Source organism: Oenanthe melanoleuca, chromosome 1, assembly GCF_029582105.1.
Source record: "Oenanthe melanoleuca isolate GR-GAL-2019-014 chromosome 1, OMel1.0, whole genome shotgun sequence".
Classification (NCBI taxonomy): domain Eukaryota; kingdom Metazoa; phylum Chordata; class Aves; order Passeriformes; family Muscicapidae; genus Oenanthe; species Oenanthe melanoleuca.
In genome coordinates, this window is record NC_079333.1 from 54,406,109 (window position 1) to 54,426,927 (window position 20,819).

At 39.5% G+C, this 20,819-nt stretch overlaps 1 protein-coding gene across 6 annotated transcripts in view; it reads left to right on the forward strand.

Annotated features, from left to right (window-relative positions):
- ENOX1 (ecto-NOX disulfide-thiol exchanger 1) overlaps positions 1–20,819 on the forward strand; it is a 350,623-nt gene that overhangs the window by 263,292 nt on the left and 66,512 nt on the right. For all 6 annotated transcript variants that reach the window (XM_056495979.1, XM_056496027.1, XM_056496009.1 and 3 more), the window contains one exon: positions 8,780–8,992. In XM_056495979.1, the coding sequence (XP_056351954.1) occupies positions 8,780–8,992 (213 nt within the window). The remainder of the gene's footprint in view (positions 1–8,779; positions 8,993–20,819) is intronic.

The window sequence follows — 20,819 nt, forward strand, 5'->3', positions numbered from 1 at the left end:
TACAGATAGTTAAAGGTGGAAAATGCAGAAAAGACCCTGATCTTCTCAGTGGACATGAGTTGTGCCCTGTTCTAGGAAGTAAAGAAAGCAGAGGTGAGCTTCAGTAGTTACACTGGTCTACTTTACCTTCCCTATGGCATCACAGCCATAGGTTAAATAGGGCATTGAACTTTATGGGCTCCCTTGGGCAACATGGAATCACCACATGAGTTCTTTGTGACATCCTAAAAAAAGAAGTAAAGCAACAATAAAAAGAATTCTTCAACTATGACAAAGGCCAGTTCATGTAATAGAATCATACAACCATTAAGGTTGGAAAATACCTCTAAGATTGAGTCCAGCCATCATCAGACATTCCCAATTTAAATGTGGACTTCAGTGAAAGTAGCAGAATATGTATATATATATATACATATATATACACATATTTATTTATTTATTTATTTATTTATTTATTTATATATATATACACATACACACTTAACACACATAGACATGCAGGTATACACACACACTCATAGAGATATGTTAAACCTGGAGTTAAAATCTCAGGTCTCTATATTATCACCACATTTTGCACTGCTGCAAAAGCCTGGGTAATTAATCCTAAAGAAGGATCCCAATATATCTGCACTTGGCAGGATTTAATTTGAAAGATTGGTTCTTCAGCAGGTGTTCTGCAGTTGTTTTTTCAAGGAAAGTCATGACCTTGCTGTGGTGCCTACTTCAAAAAGACCCCTGGGCTCTGTTGCCAGCTCGTGAGACAGATCTGCAGGTGCCCACCATGTAGGTTTCAGCTCCTGCAGTGCCTCCAGAAGTTCACAGAGCAGCACTAGCTAAAAAGCAAGCCAAAATAACTAAGCCTACTCAACCCAAGATACTGCTTTGCAACTAGAGATGTAGATAACTTGGTCTGAATCCAAGGAAATGTTGTTAAAATAACCTTGGAAATTCCTGAGAGCAAGGAAATCTTATGGTGAGCAGAGATGAAGTAGGCTTGTCAGCCACACTCCTAATGTGGTCTAGATATTTACTGGGTCTGTAACACAGGTGACAATATCTTTTTTTCACCTTCTGCAAACTGCAGCATAAGACTAAGAAATCATTGGTTTTGTGGAACAGACTTGGCTGGAAGCTCTTGCCCCAGTGATATCCCATATTGTCAGCATATTCCTATTCCTCTGGTGTGCTGAAGTCACCTGGTACAGCAGTGACTGTGGGTGAGAGAATACAGAGAAGCTTTGGTGCCAGTTGGAAACAGAAGTTCATTGTAAATTTTCAGCCAGATAGTCTTTACTGGTGTGGAGCTTCACAGAGCAAAGGAGCCAGTTCTTCAGTGCCTGGTGACTGGGGATGGGAATCCACTGTATGTGAGGCCTCTTATCCATGAGGATTTATTTCATGCTCACCATTCCCTGTGGACTACTCTGAATCCCTTCATATCTGCAAAGCACTTGGTTTGAACATTAGATTTTTGCAGAAATTAAAGAAACCCATCAAACTATGGACCAGTGCAATTTTTCATGATTTTCCAATTCAGTGTGTACCAAGCAGTGTTTGTTTATGTGTATTTCCCTTTCCTTTTTGCCTTTTTCCCTTTTTTTTTAAATTTATTAACATCTTCAATACTCCTGGAAATGAAGTCCTTCTTAACTCTACCCTTGCTGGCAGTATGGACATTTTTTTCCTACACCATTCATGTCATTAGCCTGAGCCTCGATTATCAGAATGAAATGAGCTTCAGCATTCCAACAGGATGAGTAACATGAAGAGCATGAGCTCCTTCTCATCCGTGTTTCCTTGAAGAAATACCTCAATAAATTCACAGATGTGAATTCTGGGAATCCAGAGTCATTTACAATGAAGTGTAAATGTTATTTACCTCCTTAAACAGCCCTTGGAAATAGACCCTGAGTTCTTGTTTTGACAAAACCAGCAGAATATTGTGTCTCCTGCTATTACACTACTTTCACTTCTTCTGGTTCATTGCAGCATTTGTGTGTGTGTCTGATATTTTAATTCCTCAGTGCTAAATCAGATGTGTTATTACTGCACAGTGAAATGTGTCAGTAGATATTTAGGTTCAAATTTGCATCCTCTGACATCTGTTTTCCTGGGTGCGTCATCAACAGTGAAGTCACGTGGTGCCCAGAACATGACACAACTGGAGATAGGCTGAACCTTGTAAGTGGAATGCTGCTCTGTCAGGTGCATTGGAACAAAACATTTTAATCTCTGCTTATGACATTTGAGTTTCAAAGCAGAATTTCGAACATTATGGTTTTCTTAATTCAAGCATATCTGTACCTAATGGTATCATCTTCAGAAATCACTTCTTGCAAATAAGATCCTTTAAAATGCTACATCTGTCTTACTTGCTGCGGGTAGCTAAATACTTCCATCACCTAACAAAAGCATCTCTTTATATCTGACTATCTGGTTTTTTAAATATTTTGAGCAAAGGAGACATAAATATCTGAGTTACATACAATACCCTGGAATTTACCTCCCTTTGTAATATAGTGTTATTTATGGGGAAGTTATTCATACGGTTTTTCATTTTAAGAAATATAATTTAAAAATTGAGAAGCTGCTTCTTTGCCAGGCACTGCATTATCCCCTGAAGAGAGCACAGATTGGAAATTTAAATAAATAGATGGCAGTTACAGTAGAATGAACTAACCAGGGATGTGCCTTGCACAAGACTCAGGTAACATCAAGCCTGACAATCTCAACTCTAGCACATCGTTTAAAATATAAACAACATTTAATTGCTTGGGAGATAGGATATTCCACTAAGAAAAATACACTGCTTTCATTATCACCCTGCACTTGGAGACAGGCTGGTGGAGCACTGCAGAAGGAGTGCAGTTATGCAGAGAGGCAAGGCTCACCCAGAAAGGATCGAATTCAGTGCAGAGCTACGTCAGAAGGGGAGGCAAAGTGAGATCCTATGAACAAATCCAGTGAATGCAGGTTTAAATGCTGAGATTCCAGACCTTTTTTTAGCCCTTTTTTATTTTTTTTTAAATTTTTTTTTATTAGTGGTGTATCAGGACAGAGCCCTAAAACAGACATGTTTCGACGCTTAAGCATCAAATCTGTTCGCTCACCCTTCCTGGTTTTAGATTATCATTTTCCTCTTCCTTCTTCCATATGCTGCTGACATCTGCTGTGGCACAATACATCTGGCAGCAAGAGCCTTGCAGGGGGGCTGTGAGCAGGCACAGTGCGAGGGCACTTTTGTCTGCTGGCAGAGGAGCATGAGTGGGTTCAGCCATCAGCAGCCTGGTTACCCAATTCCCTGGGCACCTCCCTCCCAAAGCCTACAGGAGGTACACTCACTGCTTAGGGCATTGCTAAAAGCATCCTCCCTCACTTCTGCTGCATTGTATCAATTCAGATTTTGAGGTTTTAATATAACCCCACTGGATTAAATGTAGCGCACTGCAAAATGACTCAAGTTAATTACTAAGGGCTGGGAAATGGCAGTTCACTGCTCTGAAAGTTTGTGATGTGATTTTGAGAAATAGGGAGGAAACTCAATACCCTCATAATTACTTTTCATTGGAAATAATGGCATCAGCAGGAGAAGATAATGGATTTCTGAGTCTGACATGAAACACCCACCCCTGGAAGAATTTTGTGTGACTTAATTTGAAAGAAAAAAGAGTTTGATTATGTAGGGGGGAGAGACTACTTTTTAATATATCTTTTAGTGAGCATACACATGTATTTTTATCAAATCTAGTGTGTCAGCTAGACATTTGTTACATAACTGGAAAAGTTTCTTGGTTATAGTATGCAGTTAAGGCTATTTAAAAAATAGTAAGGTGGATATTAATCATTCTTTAGAAGAACCCTTTGGCAGTAAGAATTTGTATTTCTTGATTCTCACTTGTTATGCAATGCCACTGGGTTAAAAATGTTATTAATCCCAAAAGTACTAGACTGATGTGTGTGATGCATAGCAAAATTATATAAGGGATTTGAGTAGGAAAAAAAAGAAGGTGAGGGTAGTAGACTGAAGAGTTGTGTTTCTAGGTCACTGGCAGACACTGTACAGAAGAAGCTCTTAAGCCAAGAGAAAAATAGGTTGTCATTTTGGCACTAGAAGTGAGTGGTGTGTGCTGGGAAGCAAATTGTTCCTGATGCACAGGGGAGCTGGGCTGAGCCTGCTGATGAGAGAGGTTAGTGAAACTTTCCTCTGGCCTGATTCACCCACAGCAGTCCCCTCCTAAGGTTTATTACTTTTTTGTGTTGAATTCAGTCTTTGCAGTTTAGAAATCTTAGTTATAGTTTAATAAATTATCAAGTCGGAAGTCAGATTAAGAGTAACCTTGGCCATACATCCCCCCCTGGCTGCAGTTATACACAGTGAATAAGTTTGCATCCTGAACTGAACTGTGCTTCCCATGGCACTGCTGCAGCTGGCAGAGGACAGGCTGTTAACCAGAGGCAAAGTAGGAGGGACATGTCCCACCACTCTTGTCCTTTCTCTGTCTGCCCTGCAGCACAGACGTGCTCAGTGCTCACAAGATCACCTTCAGGGGGTGTTTGTTAATTGGCTTTCTGCTGGTCGGGGCAGAACTTGGCATAAAGGTGTTCCTGCCCCTTCCCATCTTACAGAGGGGCCAGAGAACAGTGAGATCATTAATGCATCCCAAAACAGGCAAACAGCAAAGGAGCTTTCCAGCTTTAGTCACTGGAGTCAAGACTGGAGTAAAGCTCTGTCTTTTCAGCATGTCCTTGCAAGCCTGGGAGGTGGCATTTGGGGAGCAAGATTAGGGACAGGAGATAGTGTGTGGTGACTCTGGACAACACATTGCCTATAGGACAATGTAGAAGGTTTGCTGTGATTTAGAGAGGCTCCAAATGTTATGTGAAATATCTTTTCAAACATCTGAGAAAGACCAGGGTTGAAAAGATAACAACAAGGCTAAATCTGTAGCTTAGTGTTTGGTCTTGTCCTAGCTAGAACTCCAGCAAGCAATGTCACTCTTTAAACACAGAAATATCAAGTTAGCTGTATTTGCAATATATCTGTAAGTGTAAAAATTATAGAAATAAGAGTGTTTGAATGCCTGGCTTCAGAGTGATGGATTAGTCTATATCCTTTCTAATGGCTAAAACCTTAGACACCATCACCCAAGTTGTGAAATAAATTTATGGAGGTGCTAAACACTGAGAGATAAATAGTCACATTTGAGAGTATTCAGAGCTGAATTCTGCCCTGTGTTACACCAGGGAAATTCCATAAGCTGCAAGTAAAACCTCTGTTTCCAACACCTTTTCCCAGGATACCATTTTGTAACAGTTGTTGTCATAGCTTTTTCAATTAAATGTTTATTCCAGTTGGGTTTGCTTGGAGGTGGTCAAATCACAAGCAGAAAAATGCAAAACATTTGTCAACAATTATTCCCTTTTTTCATAGAAATATTCCTGTTAACAATTTTCTGGGCAGCTCTAGGGACGCATTTTCTTTTCTTTATATTTCATTTCATCTAAGTTGCGCGCTATGATTTAAATGTCAAATATCTTCAGTTGAGATGAGAGGAATTTGAAATATCTTATCTTCAGAGCCCTGTGATTGAGTCTGGCAGCACCTGGAAATCTCTATTGACAGAGACCCAGTAAGGCATCCCCAATGGATGGGTAATCTACAAATGGCACGATGCTGTCAGAGCCTGTGTTAGAAGTGCCCTTTATGGGGACACACAGTGGTGCAGTGCTGGGTGGGTTCTTGCAGCAGGTGCACTTGTGGAATGGTTGGGATTACTCCAACCAAACGTGTGCCTGCTGCAAGGATGTCCATAAAGGAGCAGGCCAACCCAGGCTCCCTCTGCAGCCTTTTGGGGCGAGCAGACACTTCTGGAGCACAGCTCACCTCACTGTTTAACAGATAACAGAACCAGGACTGATAAAGCCGCCCTTGTTTGCTTAGAATATGCTGTGACTTGGAGGAGGAGAAAGCTCTAAGAGTAAGAAATAATTTGCCACATGTTTATTTTAAAAGAACAATTACATATGGGAACATGTCTTATATAAAGGAATTTATTTGAAGAGTGTGTTTTTAAACAGTGTATAATTATGTGCATCCTACCATGGGGAATAATTTTGAACAGAATTAGGAGTTTTGTTTTATTTTTTTTTTAATGAACGGCTGCAATCATAAGGCAGCTCATGCTCTGTTTAAATTAGATTCCAATGCTGCATTTCTTCTACCATTTATCTCCTAACTAAGAGAGAAATGAACAATCTCATATAAGAATCTGATTTTCTAAGGTAATCTCTCATTGCTTAGAAAGAGTATCTGTATTCTGGATGAAAAAAATATATTCACGGTGAGTTACCTTGTACCAGTCACTGAGTGAGCTCAAGAATATAGAAGTTAGAAATTAAGGTGAAATAAATTTTAAAACTGTAGAGAAATTATTTTATTAACTAATGTGCTCCTGTTGTGCATATTTTACCCTCTAGCATTTTTGAATGTAACTTCTAATTATGTAATCAATGAAGATGCTGATGTTTACCAATGAAAGGATTTTTTCCTGCTCATACAGAGCTGTGAATTAACTGTAACAGTCCCACAGACCTCTGCAGCTCCCTGGAATTACAGTATGATGAAAACACACTTTCAGCATGTCCTTTTAAATGGGTAGAGTCTATGTGGCAGAAGGATGATATGTTTACGAGCATCCCTTACAGACACCCACTGTGCCTGATAAAAACAAAACAAGGGGAGGGTGTTTTTATTTCATAGACTCTGTAGCAAAACAACACAGAAATGAGTACTGGGGGGAGACTAGCACAAGGAAAAGGGAGGATGTTTCTGTGCTGCTGATTTTCCTCATGCGTGGAAACACACCAACATGGCCAGAAACCAGTACAGGTTATTTTTATTTGCTGGAAAGATTATAATTAGCATTGTGTTCCAGGGATAAGTTCTTGGCCTATATTGACATTCAGTTCCCATGCAATTCAGCAGGCTGAAGATTTTGCCCAAGTCTTCTGGAGAGCCTTATCCTCGTGTTTGCTTGCAGTGAAGAGGCTTTGCATGTGTCTTGTTTACATTTTGCTTTTCTGGGGTCTATGTTCAGCCAACCTCGCTCGTCAGAGCTACTTAATACATTCCTGCTGCATATGTATCCAGCAGAGCTCAGAAGTGGAGTCTAATCCAAGGGGACAATATGAAATGAAAGGATGCCCATCTGACTTCCTGCCCAGCGAAAATTAATGAATGGTGATAATGAATCACATGTTAATGTTTTACAACAGATACACCATTGTCTGTGTTAGGGTGTTATCTGTTATTTTGCAGTTTTTCTTGAGGGATCTTGGGTGAACATGCCTATTCAGCTGTGGAGAGCAAATCTTATTGCTGTAGCTGAAAGCAGTTTTAGTTAATAAGATATTAAAAGATCAGGCAATGTAAAAATCTTTTCTTCAGAGGCTGTAGGCACAGTGCATGTCACTCATCCTCTGTATTTTCTGCTACTTGCATTTTAGGGAAGTTATTATTGATTCAGAATGAAAGCCAAAATCATCACTTAACAGTTAGTATTTCATTATTCTTTGTACATGTACAAACTGTGTCACATGTTTCTTTATCCTGTAACAAAGTTGGCTGTGTTTAGTATTTTCCACTTTTTATTTTAAGTGTCTGTTGGTTATGACCACACTATATTTTCCCACTATAACCTATATCTTCTCCTACAGAAAGGTATGCATACCTTCTAAAATATATATAAAGAAATACAACCAAAAAGCACTGCATGAGATGTTTAAAACGAGTTGTTGGGAAATTGAAGTTTTATAGAATAAAATCCTGGTGAAAAAATGATATCGAATTGCACAAAAGTGGTTCCACAGGAAGACACGGTTGTAACAATATTTTCTTGCAGTTCAGTCTAAATGGGACTTAAAAAGAAATGTTTCCTCTTAATCCTGATGAAGCCTCAAGTGTAATGGATGCTGCGCTTAGAGTCTTCTGAGGAAGCTGAGAGAACTGTCAGAGGAAAGAAGATTACCTGGGGAGGGAGTGTACAAAATCTAGCCCTCAGTTTTGGCAATCTTTCTGCAGAGAAAAACAACATTCATTACCTGAGTGGTAAACATGAAGCTGTAATCCAGGTGTTTTCCTGGGTTCATCTGGAATCCTTTAAAAATATATATCATGTGAAACAAAAAGCAAATAGTACAAAACAAATAACACAGAACGGATGCAGGCACATCATCTGTTCAAAGCAGTTCCTTGTAATTAATCAGTGTTTTGAGGAGGAATTGTTCAGCCTCAGTATTGTTCCTTAATTAACAACATGATGTTAGTGAAATCTGTTGACAGAAGTATGGCTGAGCCCAAGCTCCAAGACTGAGCTTTTGGCTGAGCAGATTAACACAGACACATTTCATTTCCTCAGTGAGTCCAGTACCACAGAGGTCTCCTCACTCCCACTGTAAGGTGATTCCATATTACTGAATGTCTTAAGGGAGACATTGTGAAAGTGAAGGCTCGGGCCACAGGGAAGGGAGGGAGGCTGCTTTTTGTTGTGAGACAGCTATTAAAATGAGGAGAAGACAAGTCTTGAAGGAAGATTGATGTAGTTTCACATGCTTGTTTTGGCTTGTTACATCCGATGGAACAAAGGACACAAAGTTGCCCAAAACGATAAACTGCGAGCAGGATTTATGGCGATTTTAATGTGACGCGGAGCAGAAAACGCGTTCTCAGCGGGATATTGATGCCTGCAGCTTGAAACCCGTGCTCTGCTTGTTGCAGACGACAGCAAGTTTTCCGAGGCCATCGCGGTGCTGCTCACCTGGATCGAGCGGGGCGAGGTGAACCGCCGCTCCGCCAACCAGTTCTACTCCATGGTGCAGTCGGCCAACAGCCACGTGCGCCGGCTCATGAACGAGAAGGCGGCGCACGAGCAGGAGATGGAGCAAGCCAAGGAGAGCTTCAAAAACGCCCTAACGGGGATCCTCACTCAATGTAAGTAGCTCCCTTTTTGTCGCTGTTGTAGTGATGGTGGTGGTGGTGGTAGTGGTTTTATCATTTTGCTTGCTTGTTTGGGGGTAAGTAGTTGCAATGCAGTCATGCTCTACTTCGCATCCTATTCCATACTCTATGGCAGTTTGGAGGATCAAGGACCATTCCTAAGAACTTATTATTCAAGGTGAGCAAAGTTTCAGCAGTTTTTTTTTTTATTAATAGATGAAGACGTGCTCTATTCACGGTGTCTACCGTTGTGTAGACATAACGCTTCAAGAATGGACACGACAGAAGCCTCACTGCTGTGAGAAAAGATCATGGCTTTTTTGAGAGAAGGGATATATAGCCTGTGTGGCAGCTAGTTAACTAGGTCAATTACAGAATAGAGCACAATCAGGTAGTATTTTTAGCCTGGGTCTAGGTAAAAGGCAGTAGAATCCAGTAACTTTTAGGGATTTATTTAACTTTCAGGGTAAAGGCCACCTCCACAGTAAAAAATATGCTGTACTGCTGCTGGCATCAGGGCTGGTTGGCTGGTACAATGCCAGTATTAGTTGGGCAGATAAACTGTCTTAAATATCTAGTGCTGGCAGCTATTTCCTTAGTAGAGAAATACAATCAATGAACTTGCTCTAATGAGGATCCCTCATAAAACAATGATCAAGATAGAGGAGAGGAGAGGAGAGGAGAGGAGAGGAGAGGAGAGGAGAGGAGAGGAGAGGAGAGGAGAGGAGAGGAGAGGAGAGGAGAGGAGAGGAGAGGAGAGGAGAGGAGAGGAGAGGAGAGGAGAGGAGAGGAGAGGAGAGGAGAGGAGAGGAGAGGAGAGGAGAGGAGAGGAGAGGAGAGGAGAGGAGAGGAGAGGAGAGGAGAGGAGAGGAGAGGAGAGGAGAGGAGAGGAGAGGAGAGGAGAGGAGAGGAGAGGAGAGGAGAGGAGAGGAGAGGAGAGGGAGAGGAGAGGAGAGGAGAGGAGAGGAGAGGAGAGGAGAGGAGAGGAGAGGAGAGGAGAGGAGAGGAGAGGAGAGGAGAGGAGAGGAGAGGAGAGGAGAGGAGAGGAGAGGAGAGGAGAGGAGAGGAGAGGAGAGGAGAGGAGAGGAGAGGGAGAGGGAGAGGGAGAGGAGAGGGAGAGGAGAGGAGAGGAGAGGAGAGGAGAGGAGAGGAGAGGAGAGGAGAGGAGAGGAGAGGAGAGGAGAGGAGAGGAGAGGAGAGGAGAGGAGAGGAGAGGAGAGGAGAGGAGAGGAGAGGAGAGGAGAGGAGAGGAGAGGAGAGGAGAGGAGAGGAGAAAAATATGAGGAAAAAAAAGGGCAAGGAAAAAAGAGAAAGAAAACTGTTTTATTTGTTGGTGCTTTTTAACATGTCTACTCATGGTTCCACAAGAAAGAGGCATGATACTCAGAAAGGTGAAGCCTGGTGCCAGCTCTCATGTGCCAGTTGAGAACAAAACCCAAGATAGTTTACCAGATAGAGGACACTGAAGTTGTTGCATTGTAATTTCCAAATCATACTCCTAATCTTTATATTAAAAAAAAAAAAAAAGAGTTCTAAAGGTTTTTGTGCAATTTATTTCTGGTCCCTCAGTGGACATCCTTTAAAATTTAGGGTTGAGGGCATAAGCTTGGATAGACTTGTCTGACCTAGCAGAGCAGCCACTAAAGATTCATGCACAAGTGATGGAGAGCTCAGCAACTCAGAAGACCAATTCACCATAGGGCATATATCCTAATTTAAGAGTTTAGATGCTAGAACTTAGAAACAAAGATTCTGGGCCAAAGACATTTGATTTCTGTGGACATATGTTCAGAGAGTAAATTTAAAAGACCAGTTAATTCCCTTGGTGGTTTGCTAGGCAATATTGTCTTCTGTCTCAGCATCTAAAAGGCAGTGTGAGGCACAGAGATGCAGGCACCATGCATGGCATGCTGTTCAGTTCACACCAGGGCCTCTCCAGTTTTGTGTGTGACAGCCAGCTCTAGCATTCAGAAATGCCTTCTTCAGCTGCATTAAAAAAGTCCCCCATTGTCAGCAGGCTGAACTTTAGTTAAATCAGTCTAAATTAGCCCATTTGTCACCAACTGTTGGAGAACATCTGTCACTTGGAAATAGAGATCCCTGTAGTTTCAGGTGGAAATTTGCAGTTTTGGCTATCTGTTTTGCTCCTGTAATGTGCTGAATGCTGAACTTACAAAAACAGAAATAGCTCTGGCTTCAAAATGTGAGTTTCCTAGTGCCACAGTAACAGCAGTGCCTGGAAGAAGAAAATTTCTGACAGATCTGGCCTAGGAGGACAAGGTCAGCCAAAAGCAGCCTCAGGGAAAGATGTTACACTCTGAATTTTATAAGAACAAGTTTTACAAGCTTTCCAGACATTCCCCATTGTTTATTTTATAAACATAATAAACATTGGCCATTATTAGCATTAATATGTCTTATTAAAATTCCTTGCAAACTTGCTGCGAACAGATGGATGATGTTTTTCCTTTGCACATGTATATGCCTAATTCTGAGATTCTGAAATGAGTTTCCCTTTTTCAAGGAAATTTGAATTGAGCAGTATTTGAATTGATCTGAGGAATGTTCTTCATGCATCTTTTTCCATTGTTGTGCCATAGTTCTGCATAATTGGTTGCAATATGTGAGTTTCTTTATGAAGAAGAATTTGAGATTACAAGATGTCCAAAACAGGTGTGTGCAACCTATTAAATTCTGCAGAGTGACAAAAACTCACTTCTGCTTTTCTGCAGTAGGGATCCAAAAGCCTAATGTAATACTGCAGCTGTGTGGCCATTTGACATAAATATTACAGTGTTTTAAAAATACCATGAGGCAGTCCTCTCTCATGAACTAGGTCAGATGTCAACTTGGAGCTGACCGTTCTGGGCTTTCTTTGCAGTCAGAAGAGGAAAATAAGAATCTCCATGGAATGAGTCATCAAACTGACCTCATGGTGCTCTTCCAATGAGATGAATCATCCCTTGGATATGCCATTTTTTCTCTGCTGCCCATAGAGGATTCACAGGGGGTCTAGTTCTGAACCAGATGTCCCACTTTTTACATGCCCTGTTTAGGGCACTCCTTACAGTGTACAGCATTGGTGCAGACGGTTGTAGCAGAAGGGAAGAACTTGGAATTGGATAAAAATGCCAGCAATGAATGTCATGGGGAGTGAAAAAGAAATAAGATTGGCTTCAAGTGCACTCACCTGAAACACACACACACACTGTCTTAGTGGGTCTCAGTAGAAAATACTTCCTTATTAATGAGGATTACTGTGACCAGAACATTTCATCTTATGGCCCAACTACTAAAGACGAAGAGGCGTTGAAATCCCTGCTACAAATTCGTGCCTGGAGGTATTTAGGAGATTACTGAGCAGATTACCCCTAAAAATTTGGGTCAATTGCTCAGCACGTGAATTAATTACCTGATCAAGGTACTTGTGCCAGGATAATCTGTGAAATAAAGTGTATTACTGCAGTCACACCACAAATTTACAGCACCTGATTTAAGTGCTACAGGGAGTCTTAGCCTTGGTGTGGTGCTTCTTCAGCTGTTTAAGGGATAAAGAGAGAAAAATGTCCACCTCCTTATTTTTTATTAAATTACTTGATTTTCAAGATTAGAGTTTGTGCATAAAGTATGGATCATTTTCAATGATTTTGGATAGGTCTATCTTTGTGGTTTGACATCTGCTTTACTTCCAGGCATCACACAGCTTAGATCCATGTGACACTGCCCCCTGACTTTCCATTCATCTCTGTTTCGTTTCCTCCCAAACCACCTTTTTAGCCTAAGGTTTACAGATCTTGATCCTCATGTTTAAGGAAAATGGAGGCCCTAGAGATATCCCTGTTGGGCTGTTGGTGTCTTTTTAGACTACACCAAAGCTGCAATTACCTCCTCTGACTCTCTTCTCCATGCACTGTAAACTTTGCCTACCTCTTACTGAGTTTTCAGGCTGTTCAATGCAGTCTGCCTCAACAACACTGACAAAAGTACCTACAGGGGAATAAAAATTCCATATTCAAAAATTAATTTGATATCCAAAGAGTAAGACCCACAAGGTGGTGGAAGTGTCCCAGTATACAAGTTCATAGGGGATTGGAACTCAATGATCCTTAAGGCCCATTCCAAGCCAAACAATTCTGTGGTTTTATGGATTAAGACATTATGCAGTTTACCTGCTTTGCCTGTCACTAAGCATCTCTGGCCCTTATTTGTGAAACAGGAGGTGAAGCTAGATTCAGCTTTGAGGTGATTCAGTAGGCCTATCCATTTAGGAAGAATCAAAGGTTTGGGAGATTGAGAGAAGGCTCTGTGTCATGTGCCCCTTTCTGGGAACCTCACAATTGTCACCTTGAATTTTCTTTTCCTTTCTACTAAAGGACTCCAGAGGTTTATTAGATTACATTGAGTTTTTATCAAATAGCTGGTAGGTATCTGATACGAGTTACACCCCTATACAGAAAAAAAATAATTTGCCATTAAATAATTCTGAAGGGAAAAGCATTCTCAATAGACTGAATGAAATTCTCCTCCTTTCTTCATTTTCAGGTTTCTTCATTTTCATTCTCTGATCTCCCTGGATATGATTTAATCTGTTCTAACACTATCAATGCCTTCACTGATAGAATCTGCATTTTTTTAATACTAAAAAAGTAAGAAAAATGTTAAAATTCCTTTTTGAGCTCTCTTCAAAAAAATGATTGGCATCAGTTTTGTTTTTTCTCTTTACAGGTTCACTTCAGAAGTTGCTCTCTTGCTTTAGAAAAGATAGAATTTACATTGATATAACGGTGATTGTTAAAATCACTGTTTCATCTGATTTGCTTTAAATTCCATACTTCAGTACTTCCTCCCAAAAATCCTTCCACTTTTTAGTATTCTCATAGCACTAAAAATAAAGCCAGTTTCATTACAGGTATTGAAAGCATGCTGGTCAGAATTCTCTTAGCAGTCAGACTTTTTATATACAACCATGCTTTCCAGAGTATTCTTTGAATTGGTCCACATTAATAACAATTTTTAAAAGGATTTTCCTGCTCTTTAATTGTCCAATCTTTCTTTCCTTTGCCACTGACTAATTCAAAAATATGAGCTTACTTTATGTGCAATTTTTAGGTCATCATTAAGTGATTTGTGGAAGAGATTGAGTCATATAATGTGTTTTTACAGTGCAGCCCAGTTCTCAGTTGGTGTCATAGAATGCAAGTATAATACAAATAAAAACATTAATCATTCATGTCATTAGTTGCCACTATTACTTTCTACCTTGATGCATTTCTAAAAAAGAAAAAAAAAAAAAGTACAAAATAACCTCTACAATCCTTCAGTTCATTTTGTTAGCTCATTTAGTCAGTGTGTTCTTGGCTTGTTTCTATACTTATAATTTGTCCAGTAACGCTCAGCTGGATCTCTTCATTCTTTTTCTGTTGCCCTTCTGTCTATGAGATTTTCTATCTCATATACACATGTTCACAAAAGGATTTCTATACAGGATGCTGTGGCAGTGTCAGGGAATAGAGATGAAAGACTCCATTTTTATTTTACCTTGCATTCTTGTAGTTCTTCCCTTTCTTTTGGCAGTATAACCCTTTGTGGTTGCAATTTGTAGTGTTTCTCATAGCTTATTCTTCTGTATCTCATTTTCTTTGAATTTCTTCATTCCTCCCATTGTCTGTAGCTTTCACTCCACCTAAAGTCAATACAAATCTTGGTATGATATAGGCATAGCCAGGATTTCAACAGAAGCTCTTCTGTTATTTTTAAGAGGGTTTTTTTTTTGTTATTGTTGTTTTGGTTTTTTTTGTTTTTGTTTTTGTTTTTTAATGTAGTCCATTAAATATGCATGTTATTTTGCAGAAAAATAAAAGAACTGCCTTCCAAGAGATTTCAGTCTATTTTGACATTTCATGCCACTTGCCTGGAATCTGCACTTCTCCTAGATGATGGCATAAGGTTCAAGGCAACAAAGCACATACTTCAATCACGTGGAAATCTGTGCTTGGTTTTGACTTGCCTTGCTGAGTAGAGACAGGGGTAAGGGCCTGATGCATCACAGAACTGAGCTGAAAATGTTCTGTGGAATTAAAGGATGAGAGAAGAGACATTAGGCAAGGAAGGAAAGCTGGAGGTTTCACCCAAAAGGATGAGTTGGCTGTGCATACCATGTGGTCTGCACATCTAAAGCTGTTCAGTCTGCATATAAATGATTGAATAAACCTTATAAATATGAATAATTCTATGCAACTATGAGTGATTGAAATACTTACTCCTTTCAATGTGCACTAGTCATGCTTCCCATCAAATCACTGGATTTTTCACAAATAGTGTAGTATGTGATGATGACAGAGATGTTATGAGGCAAGAAAAAAGTTTTGGAAAGGGATAGACTATGTAGGAGAGAAAGATAGGCACACAGAGTAGGAATAAAAATACAGAAGGAAGAAGTCATGGCAGGCAAAGGAACATAAGGTATGGCAACAAATGGAGAAGTAAATTTCACATTTAAAGTGTGTGAGACAATTTTTTGTTTTGATTGCCAGAAGAGGCTATGGCTGTTGAAACCTCCTCATCCACATCTTTATCCTTTTTCTTCAGCAAATGAAACAATATTATGCCCCAAACAAATATAACCCTCCTGATCTCCTAGGAAGATTTTAATCTGAAAGATTCCTGCATAATTATTATTTCACTTAATGCAACCTGTGATGGCTTAGTCCCATTTATGATGTTCCTACATTGCAGAGTTCCCTGGGAGTTATCATTTTGGACAGATTTATCAAAAAATGGCAGCTATAGCACTTTTGCTATTTTTAAATCTGAGAACTGGAAAGAAAGGTATGCCTAACAATAAATGGAAGAAAGAGCAGCTAATTAACTGCAGTACTTTGGGGATGGTTTATGATCTTGTCAAGCTGATAAGGAAAGCAGCATTCACTTCATCTTCTTTTGAGTTGGTGGGGGGAAGCTGAGCTTTTCTAGGATTTTTTTTCTGGTTGTCAACACAAAGTCCATAAAGTCCATTTGATAATATAAGATGGTGGCATTGAAAGAGCAGGTGCTGTACATTTGGACTTGCCCTGCTGTGTTGTGCTGGTCTGATGTCAGGCTCCTGTTTGCAGAGAAATGACATGAAGGTGAAGTGGTCTTGTAGAGCCCGAGTGATTTATCACATGGCGCAGCGCCAGCTCTTGCGGTCTCACCAAGCTGTCAGTTTCTCTGTTGTAAATTAAACCACGGCTTCACAACCTAAAAGATTTTCAAAGCTTAAATTTTAGACAGATTTTCTAGCAATATCCTACAGGGAAAACTGGTCTCTCTTTAATTAAATATTGGGGTTTTTTTATTTCAAAGTTTAACAGGGAGGGTTCTATTTCTAGAGCTATCAGTTGTTGGTATACATACCTCAGAGAAGTTACTGCACAGGTTTCATTATGAATCCTGTAAATTGGGCACTCTTTGTGTTCCCATAATGCTCCTTCTTTCACTGTTCCCCACTGGGTTTCTTAGCTAAAAGAAGGGGAAAGGAAAACAGTGTCTGCTGACACAGAGGTTTGATATTCTTACAAGACCAGGGGTTATAGTAAGTGTTGTGGTATAAGTACTTTTTTTTTCCTTTGTCTATGTGGAAGGATTTCCTTATTGCATTAGAATCACCTGGGTATAGACTATGGACATTCACTCAGTCTCTTAGTAATCCACACAAGAGATTGACCAGGAGCAGTCAGATGGGACGGGAAGAGGGACCCAGCATGAACCCAGACACACACCCTGCTGGTCTCAAATGCTGTAGGCCTAGTCAAAGGGAAATGTAGAAATAGTTTAGAGAGAGTACATCCTTTCTAGTATTCAGGTAGGTGAGACAGGGTAGATGGAAGAGGAAAGCATCCTTCTTCCTCTGTTGAATCTTGTAATTGCTCTCTGGACTGTTGAGACCACTGTCCCAGGATGAGAGCAGAAAATGTGAGACTGCCAGTAAAGGATGACAATGTCTGCAGGATTAAATTAAGCTGAGCTAGGGCAGGCTGGCCCCTACTGTTCAGCTGTTAAAAAGTTGTTGCTCTGGGTCAGCTAGTGTTTTCCCACAAAATGTGGTAAGTTTAGAGTTTGATGCAGGCCAAGTAGTTTCCCAGAAAAGCATCTTTTTGTTGCTGCAGGACACAGCATGTTGTGCCCATTGGTTTCAAGGAACAAGAATGGTCCCTGGCTGGTTTTGATTGCTAGTACAGATGTAATTATTGGTAGAAGGGCAGGTTGAGGAATGGCATCCTTGCAAGCTGACTGCCCACACAGCAGAACGATTTGGGAGATGAATCACTGCAGGCACCATTCTCTCTGTCTGTCCAAAAAGGTGGAATTTGAGAATATAACAGTGAAATCTTATGGTTTTCTCCTTCATCATGCTATGTCTTAACATCACTTCTTAAAGAACCTACAGGCATCTGGGCAGCATGCAGACCAGATATCTCTGATGGAGTTGTAGATAACTGTGGATTTTAAGAAGTTTTTTTAAAAAACACAGCCAAACACAAAACTCCAACAAAACCAAGAACAAAGTGAAACAGCTATGGCATTTATCTGTGGCAGATGAGATATTTTGTACTTTGTATTTTGAAGATACAGCTGTCAAAACCTGCATCTTCGTTATACAAATCTATAATGTCCTTTGCTTATGTATCCAGCTGCAGTATGCTTTACTTTAGGATCCATCCCTTGCATTATCTGCAGTCTTCCCCAGGGTGATATTTCCAACTCTTATGTTTTCCTCTGCTAGTCAAAGGCAATCACATCTGTTTCTCCGTCTGTGAATTGAGTAACAGGGAGAGGCTGCAGGTTTTCAGCTCTAAAAGTGAGAAAGGCAAACTCTTTTTTGAAAGTAAACAGTACCATAACTAAAGAATGAGTGCTTGGCTCAAATTAATTAAAATAATACCTATTTCATTATTCTGCAATCTGTCTACCATTTCTCTTACTAATGTCACATGCCATTTATCCAGGCACAATTTTAGCCTTGGACTTAATGCTAAGTTCTGTTCAGTTCATTACCAAATGCCTTTCAGGACTGTTGCCAAAAATATTCTCTTCCCTATCCAAAAGTGACCTGGAGACTCTAATTCATTCACTACAGCATCTAGCCTTGACTACTGTAATTCCTTGGTTTGCTGGGCTTGGAGCCAAATCGATTGGCAGACTGCAGCTTAGTCAGAATTCAGCAACAGGGCTTCTGACCCAAACCACGCCAACTCTATATCCTCTCTGCTGCAACTCTAAATTTGAAAAGTGTGTTATACATTTACTGTAACAGTTTCCTTTACACTGTAATTTTATGGGTGGAATTTTTCTTTTACCCTTCATGTCAACTGTCACACTCTTACAGAATTTTTCTGTGCTAAATTGTCATATATTCTCCTCTGACACTTGCAGTAATTTACTGCAAAGCCCTTTTCATGCTGTGTCCTTAATTGGTAGAATTTTGAGTAAAATTCTGTATGAAATCTGATTATTTTATCTGCCAGCTGAGACTTTTGTTTTTATTCTAACACATTTTTTTGGTTTCTATTTTGTTTCATTTTCTATTAAAATATGATACATTATAATATAGGGTGTAAAATAATATTCATGGCAGCTTATAATGTAATAAGCAAAGAAAAAATTGAGTACTTCTTAACTCCTGAACCCAGAGATAAATTTCAGCCTTCACTCAATCATGTATTTAGAATAGACTGCTTGACAAATGTAATGCAGGGTAAAAGTCTTCTCTCTACCTCTTAATCTGCAGATGAGGCTACACTTTGGTTCTCATTGATTTCTGTTTTTCTTTAGTAGTACAACTTGCAAATATACTGTATCAAATATTTTCTTGCCCTGGAGATATTCTAGTTTTCCATTTAAAGCAATCTTCTAGGCAACTTCTGCAGGCATTGTTTAGGGGATTTTTGCTGTTTTTTCTTAGTTTTTCTGGTTGCTTTTACATTTATACTTGATAGCAATACTTTTTCCAGGTAGCATTCTTTATGGCAGCAGAAACTGAGGCTTACACTTTCTATTGATATACTTCATATGAGCTGGCACCTCTAATAAAGTGTATTGCAATTGCATATCACTCTAGGCTTAGTTGTTTGGGTCTTTCTAGTTATTTGTAACACAGCAGAAAAACAATTAGATAATAATCCTTTGTCCAAAACATGCTGTGTAAATTAGCAGCCACAGAATAAGTCATTAGGAGAGATGCAATTACTTGCATCCTGTAAGTTATATTGATGGGGAAAACATGACATGTTATGGACCTTTCCAGAACAATGTGGTTTTTTAAATCCTAATTTAGTAAGGAAACAGCTCTGCATATGGTCAATGAAAATTTGATATAGCATAGAACTCACTAACAGATGTTTGACAATGAATATTTCATGTTACTTAATAATTCTACTTACCAGTCACAGTTGACACTACAGTGCATTCTAGAGTTCAAGGTGCCTTAGAGAGATAGATATGACCTGTTATAGAGTTTTGGAAATTTCTTCCTGGAGATCAGAGAATAATCTGAAAACCATGGTCAGCAGTGAGATTATGGAGATATCAGCCCAAATTCTGAGGCCTCTCTTTGGCCGAGTATTACCCAGACACAGGAAAAAAATAAATGAGTTAACTGGGGAATTTCTCAGCTGATACAAAACCTTTCATGGCTTCTCTTTAGGGATGAATCTACCATCCCTGTGGACTGTGTGCTGCTGGATCACTTGCCCATACAAATTTGATCCTGATCAGGAGTGGTTATATAACATCTTGTCTTCCAATTTCCCAGAGCACAAGCATTTTGCCAACTTCAGGCTTCCAGGGTATCTAAGGGAAAACAAATGAGTCTTGGTGCAATAAGAACAAATGTGGCAGGGCAGGTTTACATTGAACTGCATCTCATAGCATGTGAATGCAGGATTTTGGTGCAGTACAATAAGATGTGAAGGTACTTCCCTGTACTGTCAAACCCTGGCCTTAGCTGCTGTTTAGCTCTAATATAATTCTTGGAGACCTTATATGTTGGAATTCACTAAACTTCAAAGCCTAGATTGCTGTGAATATTGAAATTGCTGTACAGACATTGACACTTTCTTTGAATGGTATATTGGTCCTTGACACATACTAGTTTAGTATTCTCCTCTGCATTTTCCTTTTTATTTTCCCTTGCTGCCTGTTTCATAGTTTCTTTAAATGCCTTGATTTTTTAAAGTTGTACTCATACTATCCTACCTCTTATCACTTTTTTAATTCCAAAAGGCTAGGTAAGTGAAGAGGATCCTTTTAATATTAACTTTGTCTGCTGCAGTTATCCAGGAAGAAGTTGTGGCATCTTCCTTTTTTGTGTTTCCATTGAATAAAGTTTCTGAAATGATCAGATAATGACTTTTGATAAATCTTAGCACCTGTTCAGATAATGGAAATTAAATACTTTAAAGTTCAATTGTTTTTCAAAATGCAGTTGATCTTAATAATACTTAATAGTGGAAACTGGCAAACCAGCTCTTGCTCATATCTTTGTGAACCATTTTTTCTTGAATTTCCACTTGCAAACTGAAAACAGATTGTTAATTAAGCAAAATTTTCTGAGCACCTGGGTCATCAACAGAATGACAATAATTAAATTCTAGCGTGAATTTCTATACACATAATAATAGAGTGCTTTACCATTTTCATTCTTTTCGAATTAATTGAAAAAATATACACAGCATTACTTCCTTGATACATCCACTCTTCCATCTAAGCAAGTTTTAATGGGCTGAAATTATCACATCTATGTTTAAAAATTGAATGGATTACAAATAGATAGATTATCACA